Source organism: Opisthorchis viverrini, assembly GCF_000715545.1.
Source record: "Opisthorchis viverrini unplaced genomic scaffold opera_v5_364, whole genome shotgun sequence".
Lineage (NCBI taxonomy): Eukaryota > Metazoa > Platyhelminthes > Trematoda > Opisthorchiida > Opisthorchiidae > Opisthorchis > Opisthorchis viverrini.
Window position 1 is genome coordinate 425,892 of NW_008752026.1, and position 26,609 is coordinate 452,500.

Consider the following 26,609-nt stretch of genomic DNA (forward strand, 5'->3'; position numbering starts at 1 on the left):
AAAAATGGTTTTAAATCATCCAGATAGCTTTTAACGAAGTGGCCGCGCCATCCAATTACGCGTAGCTCAAAGTCATTTCATTAGATATGGAACAAGATTGAGCTAATTCATCGCCCACCAACGAACTCCTCCACCTTGGAGCCCACCGGGTTGGATGGGCGCGCAAATTTTTAACTTACTTCGCGGTCTGACGGGTAAAAATCAAGTGGCCGTCAGAAGAATCATAAACTGATTGGCCACGCACTAAGCACCAACCCCCGAGGCATGCTATTTATTTATTATCTGAGTTCATGGTTGAAAATGCATTCGAGTAACCATGGTTGTTCGTTTCGTGTTGGATCTGCCTGTCTCTTTATTACGTGTCTCCTGCGGTTTAAGGGGCCTGTGAAAGTGAAGTTCATCTGCTTCCAGTGGTTGGTAGCTTGAGTTGGCTTAAAGGTTTGTAGACGGCGGTTTTATCCAAGCACCACGCTTCCGTGAACTAAACCCAGAAAACAAAAAAATCACACCAAAACACAGAGCGGACCAATCAGAGATGGGCCGCTAAAAACGGAGACGGTCGTAAGAGCCAATCGAAACAACGGGAAGGATACCACGACGCATGAAAATTGGGACCCACCAATCAGAAGAAGGCCTCGAACAAAAGCTACTGAACGAACGAATTGAATGCAAATACAATTCACGATTCGGATCGGCTCAGCAGTGAATCACAATAGTATATGCTGACGACGCAAATTTGAGTAACCACTAAACCGCGCACAAATTATGTCACCTCGATAAGCGACCAAGCATTCCCTACCAGAATGCCAAAATTAGCGAACAGATAAACGAAAACCTAACCAACCACCAAAGCATCCACATCTGTCATAACTTTTCATTCCCTCTAACCATGTCCAGTTCTTTCCACCTCTAGATTACCGTCACAGCGAGTTAGGCGAAGACAGCGCGCGTCTCCGCAACCGGTAACTCGGCATGCGTAACACATGGCCCAGTCAACTTAGCCTGCAATTCTGGATGTATTTGTTGAGTTGAGTTCCCCCAAACCAATCTCCTAATCGCGAATCCGACGGTCCCAGCCGACTCCAACTACAGTTATGAAACACAAGTATTAAAAATAGATAAGTATGTCCCATATCCTTCGCCAGAAACAGCCAAATCTCGTAGCCATACGGCAGCAAACTCTGCACTATGGTACTAGAGAGGCGTCCTTTGAGACACGGTCACGATTTGCAAACGCAATTCTGACCTTCATCCGTCACATTCCGTCAGAGCTAATGCAACTTCCGGGATACGTGGAGCGTTCCACAGCTTCCAGTCATTTCTTGCACGCTCAGAGGCATGTCTGAAGACCGTACATCCCGCAGCACGACTTTGCACTTTGCGGTCGGGAACCACACGCCGGGAAACTAGATAACCTTAGTAAGCTTTCCTGACATTCTCTGCGCTTCATCAAATACACACAATGCACGGCCGACACTACTTGATACTGTGGTTTATGTCTAAGACTACCAAGTATGAATCAGCAGAAGAGGGCGAGAATAGTTATATTCAAATAGACATCAGGAAGCTCGTATTATCTGGCCTAGTTAAAAAGTGACAATAATGAAAATGACATAAGTCAGGTGCGTATAAAACTAGAAGCGGAAGTTAGCAAGGAGAAACAATAGGAAAGGTCAACTCAGCGGCGGAAATAATAAGAAAGACATAAAGGAAGTCACCGGTAACGTGTAATCTTCCACGATGGATGTACCGAGTCACCCAAGACACCGTCGGATTTATCTTCAATGTCTGGGATATTCGGAGATGGAAATAGTTGCAATTCCACAGAGTGATACTGTCGCAGATTCAACTGATGGGCAACGGTGACTGGGGTGATCTTCCGTGAGCGGAGACTCTCATACACTTGTGCTTGGTCCGCTGCACTTAGCTGATTGGTTGCCTCGTCCAGAAACACTACATCTGGGCGCTGAAAACATACGGAGCAGAGTAACAGTCGCTGCACTTCACCGGGAGAATAACCAGTCGACCTGAGTGAATGGAAAAGCGCTTGATGAGAGGGCTTTAGATGAACGTAGTGAGCATTCAACGGTATCTTAGAACATAAATGTGGAGAACTAGTCGGACAACTTTGCACATAAAGTATTCAAGAGGGACTCGGAAGATAGGTCACTCCCCTTGAGTCCAAAGCAGCAGATCTTCTTCCGAGTATACTAATCTCTCAACCTTTCAGAGTACATTAATTCGAAGCTCACGGTCCATCTGCGTTTCAAGGACCGGATGACAAGTTGAAATGGTATGCACTTGAGACATAGGCTAACAAGTCCGTAACAGCAAGATGCGGATGAATTTGCCATGGGTATCACGTAGGAAGTGTTGAGTTTGCCTCTACAACACAAGTTACTTGTGTTCCCCTACCCAAACGCTACTCCCTGGGCCACCCGATTTGATATCGTTGGTTATCATCTGTTGTTTACGCATTACTGTATGGTTTCAGTGGACGATGAAAAAATTACAGTTGCAAACATCATAGAAGTGAGCGAAAATGAGCATCACCTCATAGTAGGACGCCATCAGTGGAACTGACCCAGCCTCTCTTGCGAACCTTACCAAACCGTGTATAAAAATAAATTCTTCAGCTGTGGCAACCCCAAGGTGCGTAGCTAATGAAGCGCAATGATATGAAACACAACCAGGTCCACGAAACATACACCATAACAATATAGAAGACACGATTGAGTTCGAAGTGCAGACCTTCCGATCGGTAGGCTCAAGCGGCCTCAAGTGAGGTAACGGACAAACGTGAAATTCAAAATCCGGCTAGGATATGACAGAGGGCTTATCACTGGGATTTCGGGCGCGTCACTTTTATGCTGCTGCACCGCTGACGTCAGCTAAGAACATACTCCGTAGAGAGATGAGTGATGCTTTTGTTGCGACATACAGGAAATGCTATCGTAACAGAGAGGGAAGGACATTCACGGTCGTCTGATGGCGTTTTCATGTTAAGCACTTTCATACCTGTTAGTACGCTTACCCAGTTTTGTGGGACGTTCAGACCACCTGCTAAGATAGAAGTTCTTTATTCCAACGAGTTCAAAAGTGCGATTTGTTGAAAAGGCTGCATCAGTGGCGAAGAGCGGGTACGAGTGAAAGGGAGTTGAGATACCAGTGGATCACATAAGCACTGAATGCTATTCATCAACTATGCTCAAGGCGGTAGTAACACGCTAATTCATCCACAGCCAGCAGACATTATTATGGCTAGACATTGGAAACTCTTCCATTTCGTCATAAAAAAACGGAAGGTCTGTTACTGTGGATCCAAATAATAACTCTGTCGAAACCCCATTAACTCGATGAAACGACACGCAGGGCATAGAATAATAAGCCTCAGGAAAGATTGAGAGTTGGGGAACAAGTGCGATAATACTCCGGTATAGAGAGAAGCATCTAACTGAACAGTAGTCCTGTGAGAAAAGTCTTTCCTATGGAGGTTACCATCCCGTCAACGTTCATCTTCAACTACTTTCAAAGAGTTTGGTTGCTACCTCATCAATATTTACCTTCAACCACTCACATAATTTTTAACGCATGCACACTCACTATTTTAAGAACATTCGCCCTACGACTAACCGAGATTATTGGAACCTTATCATAAGATAAACAATACAAGCGCATCCTTACAGCATGAACCTATATATATATATATATATGCGGAACGACGGTAGGTTGCCGACGCTCGTCTTGACCAGAGTTAATTCAAACCTAAGTATGCCGGACGACTTTTGAACGTTGACATGTGAGACGAGTTTTTGCTCATGAACGCATGTCTGTGTTCATATTCAGCCAGCGAAGCGTTGAGAGATGAGTCTGTTCGTTGCACGTACTCCAGGGTGTGCTACATTATGTAGCGCATCGAAAACGAGGCGGCGCATCGCGCATGGAACCAGGGGTCTTGGAACGGATTTAGAGGAATCACAGTCTATGTTACCTGGTGCTGTTTGTAGTGGTACAGGTCTAATCTGTAGTGAAGATTTGTCCGGTGATGGCATTATGACGGGCTCGTTTTTTGTAGTTGCTCCATACGCTGGAGGTCAATCGTGGGTATCGAGTGGAGCGAGTCGACTTCCGGACGAGATAAGGTGTCAGCGACGATGTTCAGATGTACTGATATATGGCTAATGTCGTTGGTGAATTGAGAAATATAATCAAGATGACGTATTTCGCGGGGTGAATATATATCAGGCTTGGCTAGTAAGGCTGACATTAACGGTTTATGACTTGTGTAGATGCAAAATTTTCGTCCTTCCAGCAAGTGACGGAAATGGTGGATCGATAGGTAAATGGCTAACAGTTCTCTACCAAATGTGCTGTAACGTGACTCGGCGGGTGATAGTTTGAAGAAAAATGCAAGGGGCTGATGATTACTGTTAATAGTTTGTTGTAAAACTTATTCGGGAAGAAAGAAGAAAAGAAAAGCAAGAAAAACGCCACTGAACTCGTGTCTGCTCCACGACAGCTCCATCGAAAGAATGTCAGTACGACAAAAGTTGGTTGTATGGCTAACCGGAAACCAATCCGTTGTCCATCCATGAAGCCGCGCATCCACACCTCAGATTTGGAGCTTTGGTCAGTCAGAATGGGCAAAGTACTCATCTCCGACTACTTTAAGGGAGTTCATTTATCCTAATGAGAGCGACTGCAGTCATCAAAAACGAAGTCGATCACACGTGGAATTAAAAAGAACTCCGGTGTTGAAGGTAGTTTCGACAGTAAAGTGTGAATAGAAATCCGAGGACAAAAAAGGGTCAGTCGCATTCAATTAAGGGATAGATAAAGAGTGTTTAGACAGAAAGTATCACGTATCGTATGGGAGATTTTCTATTGTCTGGAGAGCAGAGTTAGGGTGGATTTACACAGTAGAAAGTGTATCAGAGTGGAAGTCCTTGACCTAGTCTGCCGGAAATCGCCGCAAGAGGAACCTGTACACCAGCGCAAATCAGGGGATTAGAGCGCGAATTCACTGACAGGAAGCTTAGCGTTCCGAACTCAACCTCGGCATTTCGACTACTCCGGTCTAGGCTTGGGTCACTTGGCAGTGTTTCAGCCCTCGTGTTTCCTTCGGGCAGCATGATAGCTAGGCACCGAAATGGTGTTAGAGGCACATCTTACAAGAAGATCCACAACAGGCCGTTAGAGTGACTACGTGGCAGAAGCCTATTCAACCACCAGTGTAGTCCGGTGACAACTGACTTTCCGCTGCAGAGCGAGAAATTTCGGTGTATGCTAGATTCCATCATATTATAAAGTATACATGTGTTGCTGAAGGCTAGTTATTTGCGTAACAATTGAAAACAACAACTAGGAAGCACTAAGCTAATGGGACTAAAAACACCGTTGATCTCACCTTTCAGCCGGTTCAAAAGTCGATCGGTGCGAAACCAGCTGGCAGCCCAACCGGAACAAATTGCCTACACGCTTCCAAAATGCCGAGCACCAATTGGTCGAAGTGATAACGGATGACCTTATTCGGTAAGAGCGCAACTTTTCATGTATGTACTCGGCATCTTGTACATCAGCCAAACGAAATTCCACGAGAAGTTTCAGGGCTCGGTCAAAAGCGTCGATGGGATAGCCACAAAACGAAGAAACGGGGTACTGTTCCATCCCATCTATTCCTTCCAAAGGGAAATCCATGCTTCCTGAGTAGGCGGCATTCACTTCTACGGAAACGGCAACAAAGAGAAAAAGAAGGTTGACATTAGGACAAATGAAGGAGAAGCTTTTGTAATCAGTTCAACTGCACTACCGAATCTGTTGCAAAAATACTAGTGTATTATATTGCGAAGAGATATTTATAAAATACTATGAGCGTCCTTTATGCCCGCCTGACGAACAGGCCTCTTCAGGTCAAGTGTCTGGAATGGAAAGTTCAAAGGTTCTGAAAAAGCCCCGCGAAATACAATTGTCCTTCATACACCCCAATGAACAAAGCTTTTCTAGATGAATCCATCTACCCGGATGTCCGGAGGATAGCTGGCCATTCTGAGTATAAGGACGAACCACACCGCATTGACTGCCGCACATCATCAGTCATATATATATATGCGGAACGACGGTAGGTTGCCGACGCTCGTCTTGACCAGAGTTAATTCAAACCTAAGTATGCCGGACGACTTTTGAACGTTGACATGTGAGACGAGTTTTTGCTCATGAACGCATGTCTGTGTTCATATTCAGCCAGCGAAGCGTTGAGAGATGAGTCTGTTCGTTGCACGTACTCCAGGGTGTGCTACATTATGTAGCGCATCGAAAACGAGGCGGCGCATCGCGCATGGAACCAGGGGTCTTGGAACGGATTTAGAGGAATCACAGTCTATGTTACCTGGTGCTGTTTGTAGTGGTACAGGTCTAATCTGTAGTGAAGATTTGTCCGGTGATGGCATTATGACGGGCTCGTTTTTTGTAGTTGCTCCATACGCTGGAGGTCAATCGTGGGTATCGAGTGGAGCGAGTCGACTTCCGGACGAGATAAGGTGTCAGCGACGATGTTCAGATGTCCTGATATAGGGCTAATGTCGTTGGTGAATTGAGAAATATAATCAAGATGACGTATTTCGCGGGGTGAATATATATCAGGCTTGGCAGGCTGGGCTGACATTAACGGTTTATGACTTGTGTAGATGCAAAATTTTCGTCCTTCCAGCAAGTGACGGAAATGGTGGATCGATAATGGCTAACATAACAGTTCTCTACCAAATGTGCTGTAACGTGATTCGGTGGGTGATAGTTTGAAGAAAAATGCAAGGGGCTGATGATTACTGTTAATAGTTTGTTGTAAAACTTATTCGGGAAGAAAGAAGAAAAGAAAAGCAAGAAAAACGCCACTGAACTCGTGTCTGCTCCACGACAGCTCCATCGAAAGAATGTCAGTACGACAAAAGTTGGTTGTATGGCTAACCGGAAACCAATCCGTTGTCCATCCATGAAGCCGCGCATCCACACCTCAGATTTGGAGCTTTGGTCAGTCAGAATGGGCAAAGTACTCATCTCCGACTACTTTAAGGGAGTTCATTTATCCTAATGAGAGCGACTGCAGTCATCAAAAACGAAGTCGATCACACGTGGAATTAAAAAGAACTCCGGTGTTGAAGGTAGTTTCGACAGTAAAGTGTGAATAGAAATCCGAGGACAAAAAAGGGTCAGTCGCATTCAATTAAGGGATAGATAAAGAGTGTTTAGACAGAAAGTTTCACGTATCGTATGGGAGATTTTCTATTGTCTGGAGAGCAGAGTTAGGGTGGATTTACACAGTAGAAAGTGTATCAGAGTGGAAGTCCTTGGCCTAGTCTGCCGGAAATCGCCGCAAGAGGAACCTGTACACCAGCGCAAATCAGGGGATTAGAGCGCGAATTCACTGACAGGAAGCTTAGCGTTCCGAACTCAACCTCGGCATTTCGACTACTCCGGTCTAGGCTTGGGTCACTTGGCAGTGTTTCAGCCCTCGTGTTTCCTTCGGGCAGCATGATAGCTAGGCACCGAAATGGTGTTAGAGGCACATCTTACAAGAAGATCCACAACAGGCCGTTAGAGTGACTACGTGGCAGAAGCCTATTCAACCACCAGTGTAGTCCGGTGACAACTGACTTTCCGCTGCAGAGCGAGAAATTTCGGTGTATGCTAGATTCCATCATATTATAAAGTATACATGTGTTGCTGAAGGCTAGTTATTTGCGTAACAATTGAAAACAACAACTAGGAAGCACTAAGCTAATGGGACTAAAAACACCGTTGATCTCACCTTTCAGCCGGTTCAAAAGTCGATCGGTGCGAAACCAGCTGGCAGCCCAACCGGAACAAATTGCCTACACGCTTCCAAAATGCCGAGCACCAATTGGTCGAAGTGATAACGGATGACCTTATTCGGTAAGAGCGCAACTTTTCATGTATGTACTCGGCATCTTGTACATCAGCCAAACGAAATTCCACGAGAAGTTTCAGGGCTCGGTCAAAAGCGTCGATGGGATAGCCACAAAACGAAGAAACGGGGTACTGTTCCATCCCATCTATTCCTTCCAAAGGGAAATCCATGCTTCCTGAGTAGGCGGCATTCACTTCTACGGAAACGGCAACAAAGAGAAAAAGAAGGTTGACATTAGGACAAATGAAGGAGAAGCTTTTGTAATCAGTTCAACTGCACTACCGAATCTGTTGCAAAAATACTAGTGTATTATATTGCGAAGAGATATTTATAAAATACTATGAGCGTCCTTTATGCCCGCCTGACGAACAGGCCTCTTCAGGTCAAGTGTCTGGAATGGAAAGTTCAAAGGTTCTGAAAAAGCCCCGCGAAATACAATTGTCCTTCATACACCCCAATGAACAAAGCTTTTCTAGATGAATCCATCTACCCGGATGTCCGGAGGATAGCTGGCCATTCTGAGTATAAGGACGAACCACACCGCATTGACTGCCGCACATCATCAGTCGGCTCACCTAAATTGCTGCACACGGTAGAAAAACCGATCCAGAGATGCCACCGATGACGGCCCATTCTTTATCCTCTATGTGGTTTGTCCTCCCACTTGGCCCCACTGACAACGTTCTCCACATACACCAACTCCCTTCGCCTTATGCTTCTACGATCGTGCGTTTCTCTGTATCAAGGACACAGTATTCTAAAGGGGTCCACCAGTACCCATACTGTGGGGTACATTGGGAAATATTCACTGATCACAATGTAGAAACTGAGATAACAGACTTCTATTGTTTGTACGATAAATTCGCTCGGGTCTGATGACTACGACCTTGAAGGATTCAGTCGAAGGATGAATTGACAGACAAGCGTCTGTCATTGCTTCAGTGAGACAGGTACTGCTGGGGTAATTGAGATCGGTAGTTTTATGTGGCATCAACCCGTAGGATTTTGATTTGGAATCCAATCTAATGACAGCAACATTTGCGCAGCTGATTAGGGGGGAACATCTGCAGAATTCCACAAACGAGGAACTAACCGCTGCATCCATACTTTATTTGCAGGCACTTCAGAAACTGGAGTTCAGTCACTCTTAAATACGGTTCTGAATGCTGAAATGAAGCACCATCTCTTATACGTTAACGACCGAGGGGACCGCTGCAGCACTGCTGCAGCTCAACCGGACAACTGCATTGTGTTGGATTCGAGACACACGGACAGCAGTAAATGATCGTCAAAGTTAGGCGTTCATCACAAACGGTTTTTATAGAGCGACAGATCCGAGGATAGCGGAGGAGATAGCGCCATCCGAAAACAAGCTTGGCCTGTACAAAGCATACAGTAGTGAGTCAATAATTCAGTGCTGTTCTCCCAGTCGAGGTCGGGTTTCTTCATTGCTTTTAGTGCCTCACGAACAGTATGCATTAGAATTGCAAACCGGAACACCTCCAGACGCATTAGATGGGAATAAGCGAATCCGCTTTTGGCTGAAATGTGGGAACAGGCCTTCGTGATTATATACCGTGTTCCGTTTTTGTAAACAGCTCAGGGAAGTGGTGAAGATATGGATGTGGACGATGTCCACATCGTCTCTGCGATTATGACAAATTTCACCAACCAAAATAAGGCGTTCCTAATGCAGCGCCTTATAAAATGTCCAAGAAACTTATATTCTGAGACTGTGGCGACCAAAAGCCCAAGCAAACTGAACTACAATGTTGCATGCGATCGGATATGAGTCAAATCTGACGTGTTTGAACGGTCCAAAGTATTTTGTCAGAACACCGCACACCATTCGGAGTGAACGAGTGAACGTCTCGAAGTCAACATCAGCATCTTCTGTCTGTTATCCCTGCGGAAGTATACAATGAAAAAGCAAGAGCTCGCGGATGCCCAGTGTTCAGCGCCCACTAGATCAGTGGTTAGAGCGCGAATTTACAGACCGGAAGGTCCGTGGTTCGAATTCGACCTCTGCCTCTGGACTTCAATTGTCTACGCTTGAGCAACCTGGCAGTATCCCAGCCCTCGTGCTTCCTTCGAGAGGCATGGAAGCTACAGCTGAACGATTATTAGAACGTTCAATGTTTCGAATGAGATCACTCATTACTTTGAAAAAGAATGACACTCTTCGGCACAGATCGAATTCGCAACCAACCGGCTTTGGCTCGGGTGAGAAGGATGACGCTTGAATGCGCCAGTGGTATAAGAACAGGCAAACTGAATGTCACTAAGACCAAAGGAGTCTACTAACGTTGGATAAAACAACGTAGAAACTTCCGGTAAAATACTACTCAGCTACAGGTAAGTATCGTGTAACAAATCTGGCAATCTATAAAACTATGTACGGGAAATTCAGCGAAAATAATCGAAGATTCTAGTCACGTGTCCTTGGACAGAAGATTTACTGAACTAGACTAAATGTAGTAGAACAGGGGCAGGACTGTTTAAACTGAAGTGACCTGGAACAAAATTGGGTAAGAAGATAAGGACTCAAACACATTTTCCATAAGTCTATTGGCAGACGGATAATACCCTGCTCCAGGAGGCGGTAAACAACCTACGAATGTGACTGACCCATTTGAAATGGAATCATATGTACTCAACAAAATTCTCAAGCATGCGATTCGCAGGATACCGAGACTGTGTTGTCACCGACAGAAGGCAAACATCATCAATTCATTAAAGTTCATGATGCAGAAGCGGCAACTTGAGTCGGTCGGAATAAACTGATCATTTGGACATGTGATGTGCGCAGACGGAAGCCCCTTAAAATAAACAGGAAATGATGCGATGGCGTGAAAAAATACTTGGAACCGATTCGGTAGTCATCGTTTTCGAAAAAAAGTTTGGTGACAATCGGTAGATTTATTCCTGGGCAATAAATCTCGACCAACCTCGGAACCTGGTCACTTGGCTTGACGAAGCTTTTGTGTCAAAAGCGAAACGTTGTCCAGCAATAAATCTACCGATTGTCAGCAAACTACTTCGAAAACGAGCACATTATGCACTTCGGTTGGAGCAGTTGCATTGTAGCTGAGTTCAACACAGGATATACAAACCATCTGGGCATTGCATTCTCAGGGAGACGCCGACAGAAGACAATGTGACCCAATGAAAGAATTCTTATGATTGCTGGAAAATACATAACGATCTGGAGTTCATAATACTTACTTATTGTGGGGAAAGATTTTCGCATTGATGATTCGTCATCTTGCTCGCTTTGCACAGAAACCTGTGCATTTGATCGGGATGGTGTGTCCGACAGTGTTAACAGTAGGTAGGCGAGATGTAATGCCCGAACATGAGGGTCCCATGTCGCTTGATCTGTGTCCGCAGGATCTAGAAGGTTGAAGAGCTCGGAGGGACAGGAGCCATTAGATGGAACAAACGCCTGCTGTGGAACATAGGCATAGGTGAACCTGGGAGAACGGTAGAAAAGGCTGCGCTCCGGTCGCCCTTGGTCAGCAGCCAGTGCAGGCCACAAGTCAGCCAACACGCGTAGCAATGCAGTCTTTCCAACTCCGCTCGGACCGGTAATCAGGAGCGGTTCGTCCCTCCGGATGGTTAGGTTCAAGTCTAAGATAAGAAAACGAGAATTTTTGACATAATGATGTTAGTAACCAACTGATACGAAAGTAGGTTTGCCAGAATCAGGGTGCCGATACACACCAGTAAATGTAAACGTGAAATAAACCTGTTTAAAAAGTTCTGTTCTTCAATTGCCTTCATCAGGATGAGAACAGCAACCAGATTAAGAAGAACATGTTCAAACAGCAGGTGCAACATAAAATGCGGAAGGTGGAGATCTGCTGGAAAGGGGGCATCGAAAATGTTGGGTCTATGAAAGTTTGGCTGACGCGTGAGAGGTGTTGGAGACCTTGCAACACGTCTGGTGCTGAGACATAAGGAATAAAAAAAAGAAAAAATCGTTCACCTGTAACACTCTTCCTGTGAGTAGCTGCCATGCCACCCGAAGGAAGAACGAGGGCTGAAATACTGCCAGTTGTCCAATCCTAGACAGAAACAGCTAAGATGGTGGGGATAGATTCGAACCAGGGCCCTCCTGATCAGCAAATACGCGTCCTAACCACTGAACTATCTCAGCTCATCCGCTATCGTATAATGAAAGATGCTCCTGAAAATATTTGTGGGTTTTCTGACATAACAACAGACTGGACCGCTCAAGAAAAATGAGAAAACATCATTTCGGCGAACGTAACTTTCCGAACGTCAGAATGCTTGCAATCAATACCGCGGTTAGGACTGAGAAAGCTGACGTGAAGCAGTAAAATTGTTTCCGGTTAAAGAGCAGCATGTCACATAGATAATAAAAGCAGCTGCAGGCCTGGACAAGGTGAAGTGCCACACGATAATACAATTCCGTTTTTAGCTACAGGCTGTGTGCCGAAGAATAACAGAATTAGGGCAACTCGTCGAAGGCGATTACCCAATCAGTTCATTGACAATAAGTGGTTGTTTGTCTGATACGATAGTGTGGTGGAGCAACGCGGTAAAGGCGGTAGCTTTGAACCAGGATCACCATGAGCTGAGTGATATAGCTATATTTGTCGGCATCGTTTGTCTATTCCCGGGGTCCCCATCCGGAGAGGCAACAACTAGCAATACAACTGAATTGACCAACAAGGACATTTGAGTTTTGTTGCTGGATCATGGATTAACTGTCCCTGATTCGTCTCCATTCGACACATGGCTGTGAGAAAAGAATTCTAAGAGGCGAATGGTTCTTTTGCATAACCAACATAATCTGTGGAGTGTGAGCATCCGATCTCTCGAAGCAGAGGAACTTCCCTGAAAACCATCTGACGTATCTCAGCGTAACTGAACTGATCTCACCAGACCTATGGAATACATTGGGGGCACATATAATCGAACACAGAGAGTCTTAGGATGTCCCTCACGCACAGCGACCGTGTCTCCGATCCATAAAGTAAGGAAGATCGGACGACAGAATTGTACACTGTACACTAGGCATTCAAGCTGATGTCACCTGGGCGTCACAAATGTCGGAGATTGGCACACATTATCCTGGATGTTCAGTTCGATAGGTGACTTTGTCTTTCGCCAGTGGGCTGCGACTTGTGAGGCTGTCTACCACATTGATCAGTTCAACCTAGTCTTGCATTGGCAGGTGGGAAGAGGAAGCGACCGGTACGGCAGAATTATTTTGGTAACTTAACATAGTTCGTAGTTCAGCTGTAGCACTCTTTCGGTGTCTAGCTACCACGTCACCCAAAGGAAGCACGAGTGCTGGGATACTGCCAGGTTGTCCAAGCGTAGACAGAGGAAGTCGAGAGGCAAAGGTCGGGTTCGAACACGAACCATTCGGTGAGTAAATTCGCGCTCTAACCACTGAGCCATCTCGCATTTCTAAATAGACAGATCCAAATGAGCACTGTCGTCGGCGTACTCAATGTCTCTGAGCGGAAGCTCCCGGAGTATGTCGATACTCGACTTGCTTGGGGCAGGTGAAGAAGATTCAAGGACCACATCGATTACCAAGTTAATGACAAAGGGCGACAGAGAACGCCTCTGCCTGACACCCAGGAGAGAAATTATCGTGAACACTTATACGTCCACGGTGGGAGGCATACACCACCTTTATAAGAGGCAAGAATTGAGAAGGGACATTCTTCATCATCAGACACTGTCACACTTTTGACGACCGATGGAACAAAAGGCAAATCTGAGATTGAGGAACATGGTTACATAAAGAGTAGCGGAGTTTCAGTATTTTTCGCAAAGTGAAGGATGGATGCGAGCCCGGCTAGTGCGAAACCAAGCTTGATTCTCGCGAATCTGATCAACGTCAGTAGGATGATATCAGAGAGCACCTAGAGAGCTATGGCCACTTTAATGATGCCCCGGTGGTTTTTGAACGATGTTCTTACATATATTTTAAATGTAGGAATCAACGTCGAGCTGTTCCATTCTGTCGATATTGTCCCCGTTCTAGCTATTTCGGAGTAAAGTTGTCAGGTTAGCCACGAGGGATTCGCTAACCCCTTTTGAGGGTACAGAATACAAAATGTCTGGATCAGATGCCACGTCGCAGTGAACCAATGAAATTAAATACTGGACGACGAACTGCAGTCGACATTCCACTCAGGTTCTGAAGTTCCTTATGGAAGCTGAGTTGATGGGGCCCAGCTGAATTGTTCGCCAGATTGTTCGATCCATTGTTCAAAATGACGTTGCTGTGAACGAAACGAGTCCCATACTTTTCGGAGATTGTTTTACTAACACCCATCCTTTTCGAACGGTCGACTGGATTAGGTCGAACACGAAGTGACTGTTTTAGAGATCTGCGTGCGCCACCATAGCCCTCTGTTTCTGGTGCAGTTTTCCTAGCCTCAGTTAGAGCTGCTGAACGTGATGAGATGGTGTTCATTGGTGTGTGCGAGCGTGCTCGGGCAGGCGGCTTCAAAAGCTGTGACCATGGCTGCTTTCACCCTTCTCCAATCGTCATACAAATCAACATTATCATCACTCTCCCATCAAGTCCCACTTCTTATCAGGCAACTCAACGCAATACTACTAAGATATAGACAGGCTTTGCACGTGACGCATTTAATGGCTTAGCACCAACTGCCGTTTTCACGAGGGGAAGAGAATAGATACGAGTGCTGAAAACACGCCGCGATTAGAGTCAAGTAGTGCCATCCAAAATGAACGACAATACTGTATCGAAGCTCTCCATCGGTAACTGATTACATAGTTTGACTTATTGGTTTGAAGTTGGTGGACTCCAGGCGATATGACGTGAGTGCTTGTGCTGAAAGTTTATGCTGAAGAAAAAACTCCAGAACATAGTTGAAGAAGTAGCTCCGATTATCCGGCCGGCGAGCGACAACCCCTAATCCACGACTCAGGTGGGCTCCCTCAGTTGGTCGGCCAACCCGTACATCCCTATCACCTGTCAGGATCACGAGATTTGTGCTTATCACCGACCGGAGTAATCGTGATAAATCTCCATGGAAGCTGTCTTTTTCAGTCTTGGAGCTACCGTCTACTGGGGCATACGCTGACACAACAAATAAACGCCGTTTAGCACGTCCAGGTGTATTGGTCTTCATTGAACGAGTCAACCTAACAGTGCAAACGGTTGTTAACCGGAATTTCGTCAAGTGGGGCGCATTCAGTCCCGAGGCTAAGTCCAATTCCCACACCGTAGATTCTAGGAGCTATTGCATCACGATAACCAGGGCGCGGGAAGAGTAAATTGTTAGAAAAGGGGGTCCGTCCCGAATGGTTTGAAGCGTGTGACCGAATGTGTGTTTCAGTGACATAAAATACATTGATTTGAAGAGAGAAAATGTCTGCCTGTTACCCAAATTGATACAGCCAACGTACGTTGAAAGCAGCAATGTGGAACAAACTTGACGAATTTAGTAACGGGCCATTTCGATTTATTTCATTGGACAGAAGCTTAGATATGCCGAAACAGCTGGGTGATTGACAACTTAATGAATCATAAAGAATTAGATGAGGGAGGCGTAGGGAAGGATCAGTGAGGGAAGGGCTAAAAGGGCGAATGATACTCCCTAGTTGCCTGGTTCGAGTGAAGTACAACATCCTGAGCCTTTGACTGTCTTATAGGGCAGATGCGGAATTTCTTCCTTTCTCCTAGCCTCAGCGGAACAGCGGTTGTTGAGATTCCTTAAGGAGCCTCTGATACAATGACTGCGCAATGTTCGTTCGTGAGGTAACTAAATATACCACAGAATCACCCGAAAACCATAGGTGATTAAGTTCGCATTGAATAGGTGTCCAAATTATGGAGGAAGGAAATGCCCAAAACTGTTATTCTACCTGTGCATATTCAGACGGTTCGATTCGACAACAAGGCTCGGTAGATGTACCCATATTTGCATGTGCAGTCATGAGCAGATCCAATCCCATCACAATGTATATGCAGAGTTTTGCGATTTAGAAAATAAAATAATAATCGCTCAGCTCTAACACCATTCCGGCGCCTAACCACCCGAACGAAGCTGGGGGGCTAACATACGGCCAGGTTTCCCAAGCCTATACAAGAGCAGTTAAAACGTAGAGCTCGGGTTCGAACATGGACCTTCCTATCAGTCAATTCGCGCTTCAATCACTGAGCCATCTCGGGCTCAGTGGACAACGACCAGGTTGTGGTCAGTCAATATTGGTTGCGTTCCTAAAATGAAGCTGGTTTTCAAATGAAAAGACCTAACCATTCCTCTCATTCAGTGTCTCAGAAACGACCCAAACAAGATGGACTCGGCCGACTTTTCGACCTGTTTGCACTAACAGGCATGCATATTGTTCCGATTCATCCTCACACGATTTCAGATGCATTCGGTAGCCACACATCCTTGTGCTACACGTCTCGCAACAACAACTCCGTCGAAGGCATAAACAAAAATGTCAGTGCTTCATTGCCATTGAAAAAACCGAGGTAAAACGGCACCCCTTTCAGAGCTCTGTAAAAATGTTGACCATTGGAATTCAGATCCATATCTGGATGAGGGACTCCAAAGACATCAACTACGCGTCTCTGGTTCGTCTCCTAGTTCTACATGTCAACATTCATCTTACGTCGGCGAATGAGGATCGGATGATCAAGCGCATTCAACCATGACACGTACTGGCTGCACAAGACATCGAATGACGGAATGGCATTTCAACTATGCTGCTCCATCTACTGTGCACCGTCCAACACTCATAAACACACACACACAAGTGGACATGAGCAGGGCGTAGGTGGGAACAATGGGAAACCAGTGTAACTGAAGAATATAACATAACACTCACAAACACACACACACAAGTGGACATGAGCAGGGCGTAGGTGGGAACAATGGGAAACCAGTGTAACTGAAGAAATATAACATATTTCTACGGAGTTTTCACTCTGTAAGTGTACTCGAGTTATGCTCGAGATAACACGATGATTTAAGGGGGAATATACTCGACCAGAAGGTCCGTTGTTCAAACCCAACCCCGGTATATTGATTGATCCTGTCTAGGTTAAGGCCACCTGGAAAAATCTCAGCAGTCGTGCTTCGTTCGGGTGACGTGGCAGATATGAGCCGAAAGGGTGTTACAACTGAACGAATATTAGTAGATTTGGATCTGTTCGGAATTATCGACAGTGCGCATTTCAAGAACCACTGGGAAGATTCGACTTTGCGACCTTCTGATTAGTCTTTGTACGCTAGAACGTGCGACGATGGGAGGCTGATGAGAAGCGTGAGTAAGTCGCGTTTAGACAGGATATGACGTTTCTTAGTTGTTCAGCATAGACGGAGTTGAGTTGCAGAATGAAGTGAAATTTGCAAACAAGTGAATTACGTTAACTGTCAGACAGAAAATATGGTTGATGGAAACTCGGGTAATAGCCTAATTCATGAACCAAAAAGAAAGATGGTAGCGAGCTGTCGAAAAGTTTTCAGAAACCTTATAAGTAGTGTACTATGTCGAGAAAATATATCTCGATACCGGAAACGTCATCCCAACTTAAACATGAGGCGATCTCTTATTAACACTAAAGTAATTTGCAAATGGTTGCACTTCTGGGATTTGTAACGTTATTTCCGTACCATACAACGTGCATAAATCGACATTTATCGGGATAGAACGGTGCTGCTACCCAGAGGAATATACCCTCAAGGATATACCCTCTAAAACTGTCACATTACAACAGACAGGATGTCACTTGAGGAGGAGCTCAATTTGAAATGCTATTTCTGGCAATAGCTCGGACATTCCGAAAAACGCAGAGCTCTCCTCCGGAGAAATACACTCATTTGCAAATCAATTTGGTTTTCAAGAGAGGCTCAACTGAATCTCTCGTTTGTGATATTCTACCAAACCAAAACCAAATTGGTTTGCTAACGAGTGTATTTCACGAAAACAGTCCAATTTGGGTTCAAGTAGAACATAAGGTTGAAGGGGCCTACCTGATGAGCCCCAAGAAGGGCGAAACCGGTCGTGGGCTGTCGAAGAGTTTTCAGCAACCTTATGAGTAACTTCCTTTGTGGAGCTCTCTTGTTTAATTGAGGTTGATCCATGGTCCGTACTCCAAAGACCGCTGGATTAGTCTACGACAGCACTCTACGTGTATATCAGGGTGTTATGGTATTTATTGACTACCCATCCGCGCTGCACACATCTGCATATCCGCCTTACCAACTACAGTGGAATTCCAAACTTGTAAGGTTAACTCAGAAGGCTAGATTGGAGAAAATGAAAACTCTGACTAGCTAGTCGACTAGTTAGACGATTTAATTCCTAATCCTTAAATTCCAGATGAGCAAATGCCCTCAAATGCAATCCTCATTGTTCGTTGCGATCACTAGGAAGTGAAAAACGCTAACGCGGCACATGGGAGAAATAAAATGGCCGACGTTCTTGGAGACGACAGCCTGAAGATTTGAAAAAAGGGTAGATAGCAATAAACGAATCACTAAGGGCGAAGAGCTCCTTGGTCCTTCTCAACGGAATATCAGTTACGAAAGCTGATAAGCTCCTACTATAATGCCCTTGATAGTTGAATGTATAAAGCTCACATTCGACACAACGAGAAAGCCATACAAGAATATAACAAACGACAATTAACCGAACGATTGCGGGAAAGTGTTAGGTGATGTCCAACTTGGAACAATGTCAATACAGTTTAAACGGCAAACTAATTAGCGTGAACGGTTTATTTTGCTATCCGTCTGTTAGGCAGGAATCCACGCGGATCCCACTATACCGCACGTCTTTAGGCGCTGCTACGGCCGAGAAGCCTGGCCCGCTCGAGGTTGGCCCAGAATTCGGGACGCTTGCCGGTCCGGCATCAAGACGAGATCTGATTGGTCAACAATCTGGACCCAACAGCCAAATCATGACCCAGTATTGGCCAAATGCCGGTTGCCAATGGCGCATCCAGAACGCGTCAGAAATTCCAGAAAGTTATAGCCACTTACGCTATATATACAAAGCGCTGTACAACTGTTCCTGATTTCGTTTTGGGCATTAATAGACCTTGTGCACCTTTGGTGGTTGTTTTGACGTGAACGCTAGCTTGGGAGGCTCAGACCGAGAACTAAGCTGAGGAAAATACCGTTACTACACCGTCTTTCATCATGAAACGGGTCACTGAAGCTAGATTCACAGATCCTCAAAAATAGGGTCGAATGGATGAACTCGAAAGTTGGACACGAGTTCACTCGATCTGAAGAGTGTTCGCTCTAATACGGGGACGGATTCCCGTTACAAAGTGGGCTAAACACAAATGAAAACAGATAAGATCGGCAGATGTCCCAGTGTGGAGGACCAATGAAGGAGTAAGTTTTCACAACGAAACAGGATGCGGGGAAATTGGCTTAGTTTCTGATGAAAACACACTAGGATATTTATCTACATGTTGGAAAAACTTCTTTCAACGAGGCAACGTTTGCACGCAGGAGGAATGTCCACAATACAGGAAAATGGAGATTTCGTCCTGCAAGTGAAGTCAACCTATACCGAGAAGCTGTTTCATCCTTCCTAGGGATCATCAGCGGTGCGAATTTCACGAGACTCTGGAAGTTTCGAACCGGTCTGTTCCCTTTTTATAGATGAAACTACTCACAAGGTTGCTGAAAACTCTTCGACAGCCCACTGTCGAAGCAGCAAAAGCAACATGGAACTGCTTCATCTTTATTGGAAATAAGCAGCAGTGCGCGTCTCACAAACCTCCACGTACTTTAGGATCCGCCAGCTTCCGGCTGAACACTAAACCGTTTGGTTACAAGCATCGTGAATGGCTCGTTCCTGAGCTATCAACACAGCGATTCACGAGTGGACCATGGTATACCCGTGCCGATATCATTGGACTCAAAATACTCGAAGGTCCAGTTCAGGTCGAAATCCCTCGCCACTGCTACCATAAGCACAAGTGTCTACGAATTAAACCGTAGTGGTTAGAACAGAGGCCACCAGCCCAAAATTGGTTCGCAATGGCATCCGTAGTTTATCAGACTAGAAAGCATAGTCAGGTTGATAGTTTCTTGCAGATTAATCTAAGGTTCCCACACAAATATACCCAAGCAAACGACTTAATACACGTAGGTTTTAAAACAAATTCTTCACAGGCCACAGAGGATTTGCCTTGTCAAACAAGCGAACCTGACTCAAGATACTGCTTTCACAAAAATGCCGTAACAAACCTGTTAGGTACATAAAACATTTAGAGAACAGTCGTGTTTAAGAATAGTTCCAGACTCAAAAAGTTATTAGTTGTAGATGATGTGGCAACTTGTTTGCAAATGTTTCTTCGCCAGTCCAAGAGGAATCATCAGTACACGATGACGATCCCCAACGGTTGGTGACAAGACATTTGCAAGCAAACCGTCAAACTTACCGAAAAGATTAAACAACCGACTAACCTATCCGAGCTACCAATATTTCGATGTATTCACAAAAGTCTCATATATGAATGGACTAATAACATCGTGGTTGAAAGACGACCTGCGTACAACATGAACACAACCCCCACTCTACAACCGACGCTAATGATACTGCAGAACGGCGACATCGGGCGTAGAATCAGCTGGTTTGAAATGGAAGCATTTTAAAAAATGTGACGATTTTTATGACGCAACAGCGTATTCACCTAATACGCTCGCCTCTCCATTCCGAAGGCTTTGTTCCAAAAAGCCCTATTCGTCCAAGTCCTCGCGCATTTGATGGGGTAGACAGTTCCACAATTTTAGCGCGTCCGTGAGCGTTCTGTTAGGGTCACGTTCGGTGACTATATCAAATGTGTACTGAAAGCCAACCACAGTTCGATATATTCGTGCTGGAGTCATTTGGTGTTGTCATTGTGTATTTCCTGTCACATAGACAGACGGGAATAAAGACAGTCTGTAATGCGACTTGGAGGGGGGAGGGGCACGCTCGATATACAATCAAACTAAAACCACCTATGTGGGTGGGGCAAGATGACCCAAGTGGTTAGAACGCGAATTCACTGACCGGGAGGTCCGTGATTCGAACCCGACCTCCGCCCCTCGATTTTCCCTGCCTAGGGGATTGGGCAACCTGGAAGTATCCGAGCCCTCGTGCTTCTTTTGGGTGGCATGTAAGCTAGGTACTGAAAAGGTGTTACAGCTGAACGGTCGTTGTTATCACTACCGATGTGGGTGAACTATGAGAAGGGTGAAAGAGAACTCCAGAAGGATGGTGATCTTGAGCTAACAGGCCAACAACTTAACTTTAAAAGAAAACATCGGGATTTTTTAGTGACGTTGCTTGCTCTCACAGAGTTACTCAGGGAAACTGATAGTATAAGAATTCCTGAATTGATTCTTAGGATGGAGCCCACATGTGAGACCCTAGCGATGTGCAATATCACGCACACCATGAGACTGGGACAACCTACCAAGATTGATGGTTAGCCTTCGAAGCTCGTTAATCTTACCCAGTTTGGACGTAAAAACATATGAATGAAACAAAATCTTCGCGGATGAGGATTCGTTCTCTGCACAAATAAATTTAGGTGATCGTAGAACAGCGAAGCAACTTTTTGTTGTCATTCACAAGTACTGTTCATGGTCTGTGAATTCAAGCATACTAATGGTACCAAGCCGTTGCGGTTGACATGGAAACGGAAAGATCATGCGGACTGGATCCCATAGACGCTGACCGCGAAACAGTTAGAATTAACTTTGCATCCAATTAATGTGCGAGAGAGTAAACCTCGGGAAATGTGTAAAAAAAACCAGAAATACGTACAGGATTATGGTGAACCTTACCATAAATCAATATCCTGTCCAGTCCAGGGGGAAGACTAACGGATACATGCTTCAACTGTATAAAAGTGTCGTCAGAATGCGTGCTGGAAGCAAGGATAAGAGATAACAGAAGCATTTTATTCAAAGCAATGCGGTCAGCACGAAAAAATACGGGGAACACACCGTGTGGCTGACAACAAATTTTAAACAGACATAGTACACTCACTCAACGTAGTTTAGCAGGCCGCATGCAAGGAGGTTGAGAATAAAAAACGACAGTATATACTCTCGTCAGCTAGACAGATATGAGGGGAATTTCCAACGGAACTTGAGTATGCGGTAGGCAAAATAGAAGATAAACGCCAGGATCGGGAATCGAGCCTACGATCCAACTGTCGGGTGATAGCTCTATCAGACGAGTTACTACTGGTGATGATGGGTAGTCACTGTGCTTATCGGAAGTTAATAACACAAAGTCATATGCAAAATGGATCGTAAACTCCAAACGAGCTATGTTGTCGAATAGATCCACAGAGCAACAGACAACATTCCAAGCTGTGGTATGCGATTTCATGGTTACAGAACCGAAACAGATTCTCTGGGCTGGTCAGAGGTCTGAAGTCTGTTCCAAACAGTTTTAATATCAAATGAGTCCCCAAGAAAAAAGAAGACATCCACAGCATCGATTGTATGAGCAGAAAGCGAGGAAAAATTCCATGCATAGCTGATAGAAAAATCCGACCCAAACAAAAGCGAAGTTGAGTCTTCGTCTCGTAGGCGAAACATCTTATGATGAAAGGCCAAAATGCACTGTACAGCTGTTTCAACATTGTTCAGAGTCATCATCTAACCAATAGCAGTGGAAGATATGGACACTATATTCAGCTATGAGAAGTTGATCAGCACTTGGCCTGTTCGCCGAGCTTGGTAGTTGGATTGTGAATGTTTCATCACCAATCGAAGGAAACCGTCAGTGCGAGACTGATGACGATACTGACAGCGCCACCACTCGATTGACGATGAGACGTTTGCAATCCAACTACCAAATTCGGCGAACAGGCCAACAACCAAGCAGATCGTGCAAGTTATCCATATTTCTCAACATCGCCAGGATTTAGGATCATTCGTCCTTTAATCTTCTGATGTTGGTATGCGGTTCGAGAGATCTGCGAAATTCCCAATAGTGATGAAAAGGGCTTTCTAGTAAAAATGGATTTCGCATAGGAAAAGAAATCCTCGTGTATCTGAGCCTCACTGGTCATTTTAATTAAGGCAGTGGGGTGACAAGAAGGCTGAAGTGCACGTGGTTAAAACATGAAGATTGATAAAAACTTACGTCGAACTTCCACCACATTCAGTGGGAAAGTAAGGGTGTGGAAGGACGGTCTCCACGTCGAATGCCCTGGATGCCATGTAGGAAGCTGGGTGATCGTGTGGAAGGCATTCGTTCAGATTGTCTTTCAACGTCAAAATACTGGAACACAACATTACAAAATGAATATTATTGGTGAAAACGCGCGACAGTTTTTATGAAGTGCAATACGCGTTTAGATCAATAAGTGTTGAGCTCATCGCTATAGTGCAGTGATTCATGAACGATTTAACTAGAAGAGAGCGGAGGATACTGAAATGGATCAAGTTGGCGCTCTCTGTATTAAAAGAGTAGGAACATAACAGGCCTGTGAGACTCTATCAGAGTTTGGCCAATTCTCGTTGATCTAGGAAGACACCGTCCACCGTGCACAAATTCATGATAACTCTTATATTGTCAATAAATTGGTTGTGGTGAAGAGAACTGATTAACTATAATAAAGATTTCACCGTTTGTGAATCCATACCATCCCTAAAAGGATGAAATCCCCAATGAAACCTCCCAAATGTCATCACACTACTAACAATATGTAAGTGACCCAGAGGAGAGAAAATATCACCGGATGTGTGAAACTTCCATCCGAGAAGTCACACAATACATGACCAAAGGATGTGCTTTCCATGATTGAAGGATGTGTGGTGCTACGTCCTGTCATAGTGACACTGCTCACCAGCTATTTCTGGTCAAACAGTGTTCAACCCCTGGCCGGACGACCGCTGGTCCGAAACTCTGAGTTCATGAGGTGAACCCTACTGATGATTCCAACAAGGATGAAACAGCTGCGTAGTTCTTCTCGGCTTCACTGACACTGATGAAATCTCCATGACAACAGCGGAAAAAGTAGATGTGAATCAGTCATTAAGTCCGATTAACCAATCAGTCGGTTGCGAAAGTCCGTATACTTAACAGAAAACCACAGTAAGCTAGAATCAATATACCGATGACTGCAGCATGCATTTACAAGTTCTGACCCAATATCGTTGGAATTGCAACCACTGTGAACTAGTGAACTGACCCGCTCGACGTATTATTCATTGACGAATACTATCATTGACAGTGAGCGAATCAGTGCTAGTCCAATTTGGGTTCAAGTAGAACATAAGGTTGACGGAAACTCCGGGACTGCGCCTACCTACCCGTCGTGGGCTGTCGAAGAGTTTTCAGCAACCTGGTGAGTAGTTTCCTTTGTGAAAAGTGCTAGTCCAGTTAAGAGAATTACCCCCAAAACCGGAAACTAGTGAATATAACCCAGTAGGAAACAAGGATTTTTCCAACTGGATGGCCGCTGAAACCTGGTGCGTTTGTGGTATTGGTTTACATAAAGTAAACGCTGGGGAAGGAACACACACAAAACTGTGTGGCTCAACAAATCTCTAAGATTACGGTCGGCTAGAACATTTGGAACAAAACGTGTATGAGGAAACAGGCTAGAAAGAGGGGTATGAGGAAAAAATTTCGACAGCCTACATAATGTCCCTGAAGTGGAAGAAGTTATTGGACTTCCTGTATCAGCACATTGTGTTCAATCATCGATGCCGATAGAATTTCGCCAAAAGCTCGCACTCAAAACGACCGACGACCGATATCGGTTTTCAGTTCAGTTCAGTTTGTCAGCTTTAAACCATGTACCAGCGGTACGCTGCTACAGTTTCGATCACCGGAAAGTGGGATTTTGGGACATACAGCCAAGCCATTGGGGGCCATGGTATGTTCAGTTAGTTCGGGAACTGGGTAGCTAAGCATTGGAGGTGATGGCTTTGATGAACGAGTCCCAGTGACTGCGCGATTGGGCCATTTTGCCAGTGTCATTAACTATTGTTGAGTTGAGTCCCGGGGGCCCCATACAGGGAGGCGGAAGTCGTCGACCCGACTAAGTTTACCCGTTAGTGTTTTCATACTTCGTTGTCAGGTCATACACTGTCCACCTCTCAATCGCTGCAGAACAGGATTGGGTGAAAAGATCCCTGCGAGGCAGATAGTTCTCTGACATGCCAAATACATAATTTAAGAAGTGCAGCCTATGAAGCGTGGGAAAGTTACTTCCTAAAATAATGTGGTGCACCTCAGCATTGCTAAACCGATGTTCACACCAGCGTCGACCAATGCTTCTATGGTCAAACACTGACAGCTTTCGTATGTTGTCACCACTCAGAGGCCACGTTTCTGATTCATGAAGCAGTATGGGTCGCACTCTGTCCTTGGCAAACAAACTGACGACGCGTCGGCGCCATGGATGTCGGAGGCTGACAAAAGATGACCTGGCCTTCCCGATTCCAGAAGTAATCTCGTCTTCGGGCAGTCCCCCAAAACTTAAACAACTTCCCGGGTGAACAAATTTACCTACCACGTCAATTTGCTAGTTTACAAGGATGAAGTCTGGGTTTGATCCCACCTAGTCTTGAAGCAGCATCTTAAACTTTGTTGGTGTGAAGCGCATGCTAAAGATTGAGCATCTGAATCGATTGGTGTTCAGATCTGACCGACTTTTCCGCACTCAGAAGTTCAATCAACATCTACAGGATCTGATGGAGGACAAACAAGCACAGCAGTAGGCAGTTACGATGGACCTGGTAGACGGCTGGTTGAAACGAAGTCACGAGAATGCATTACGATCCCATTACCCTTGAAAACCACATTCACTGAGAGGCCCTTACGACGAACAGATTTTCGAATTTTAAGAAAGGCTGGTCGACGGTTTCATAACCCTCATTAAATGAACAAGATTAGATTTCAGAGGCTTAACAAAGTACTACCTAGTTGGCGAGGTACATAGCCTTTTCCACATGTGTGGGAAACGTAATATCTGGATCTGAGTCAGCAAACAGAACCACCATAGTGGTGACGAAATCATCATCCACGGAGATGCATAAGTGCCCTGATCCCTTCGTGTTCAGTTCATGTTAGTCCCGCGGCACTCAGGCAGGTCAGACACCAAACAAGAAACTAGGAAAACCAATTGCTCGCTGTTTGGCCGGCCACACTCTTGAGTCAAAGGTTCAAGCTAGAATACCTATTCTTTTCAGCTTGGGCAACGGGACATTTCAGTTATTTGTTCACCAACCACCACCCCGATAGAGCGAATTCGAAAACGGGCACTGGTGATGACCATTTTAAAATACAATAACAAATAAGGACTCAGACCTACTGAGACAGTAGAAGATGGAGTATGGGTATTAGTGTCTAAACAGATGAAGAGAAACGGATTTCTGGAAAAACCTAACCTATGCAACCTTAATCCTTATCGTAGTGTGTCCTCCTAGACTGAGTGCATTGTCATCTCTTCCCTTACATTGTACATAAGAAATATTTCGCACTGATTATCAACACGTAGGCCGTGTTCATTCTCTAAGTGAGTCTTCATTAATAACACAGAAATTTGTCTCCATCAATGTGCACTTGCATATTGTGGCCGTCGAATACACAAGAAAAAAGGGTTTATAAGGAGGAAAACAAGTGAATTTGCGCACAAATTGCTGGACTAAGGGCGTATGCACTTGAGAAAGTCAAACTA

At 45.0% G+C, this 26,609-nt stretch overlaps 1 protein-coding gene across 1 annotated transcript in view; it reads right to left on the reverse strand.

The window, feature by feature from the left end:
• Positions 1 to 1,714: 1,714 nt before the first annotated feature.
• T265_10451 (hypothetical protein) overlaps positions 1,715 to 26,609 on the reverse strand; it is a gene marked incomplete at both ends in the record, with an annotated part of 33,257 nt that continues 8,362 nt past the window's right edge. The window contains 4 exons of the mRNA XM_009176826.1: positions 1,715 to 2,027; positions 5,408 to 5,782; positions 7,802 to 8,117; positions 11,147 to 11,551. Coding sequence (XP_009175090.1) covers positions 1,715 to 2,027; positions 5,408 to 5,782; positions 7,802 to 8,117; positions 11,147 to 11,551 — 1,409 coding nt within the window. The remainder of the gene's footprint in view (positions 2,028 to 5,407; positions 5,783 to 7,801; positions 8,118 to 11,146; positions 11,552 to 26,609) is intronic.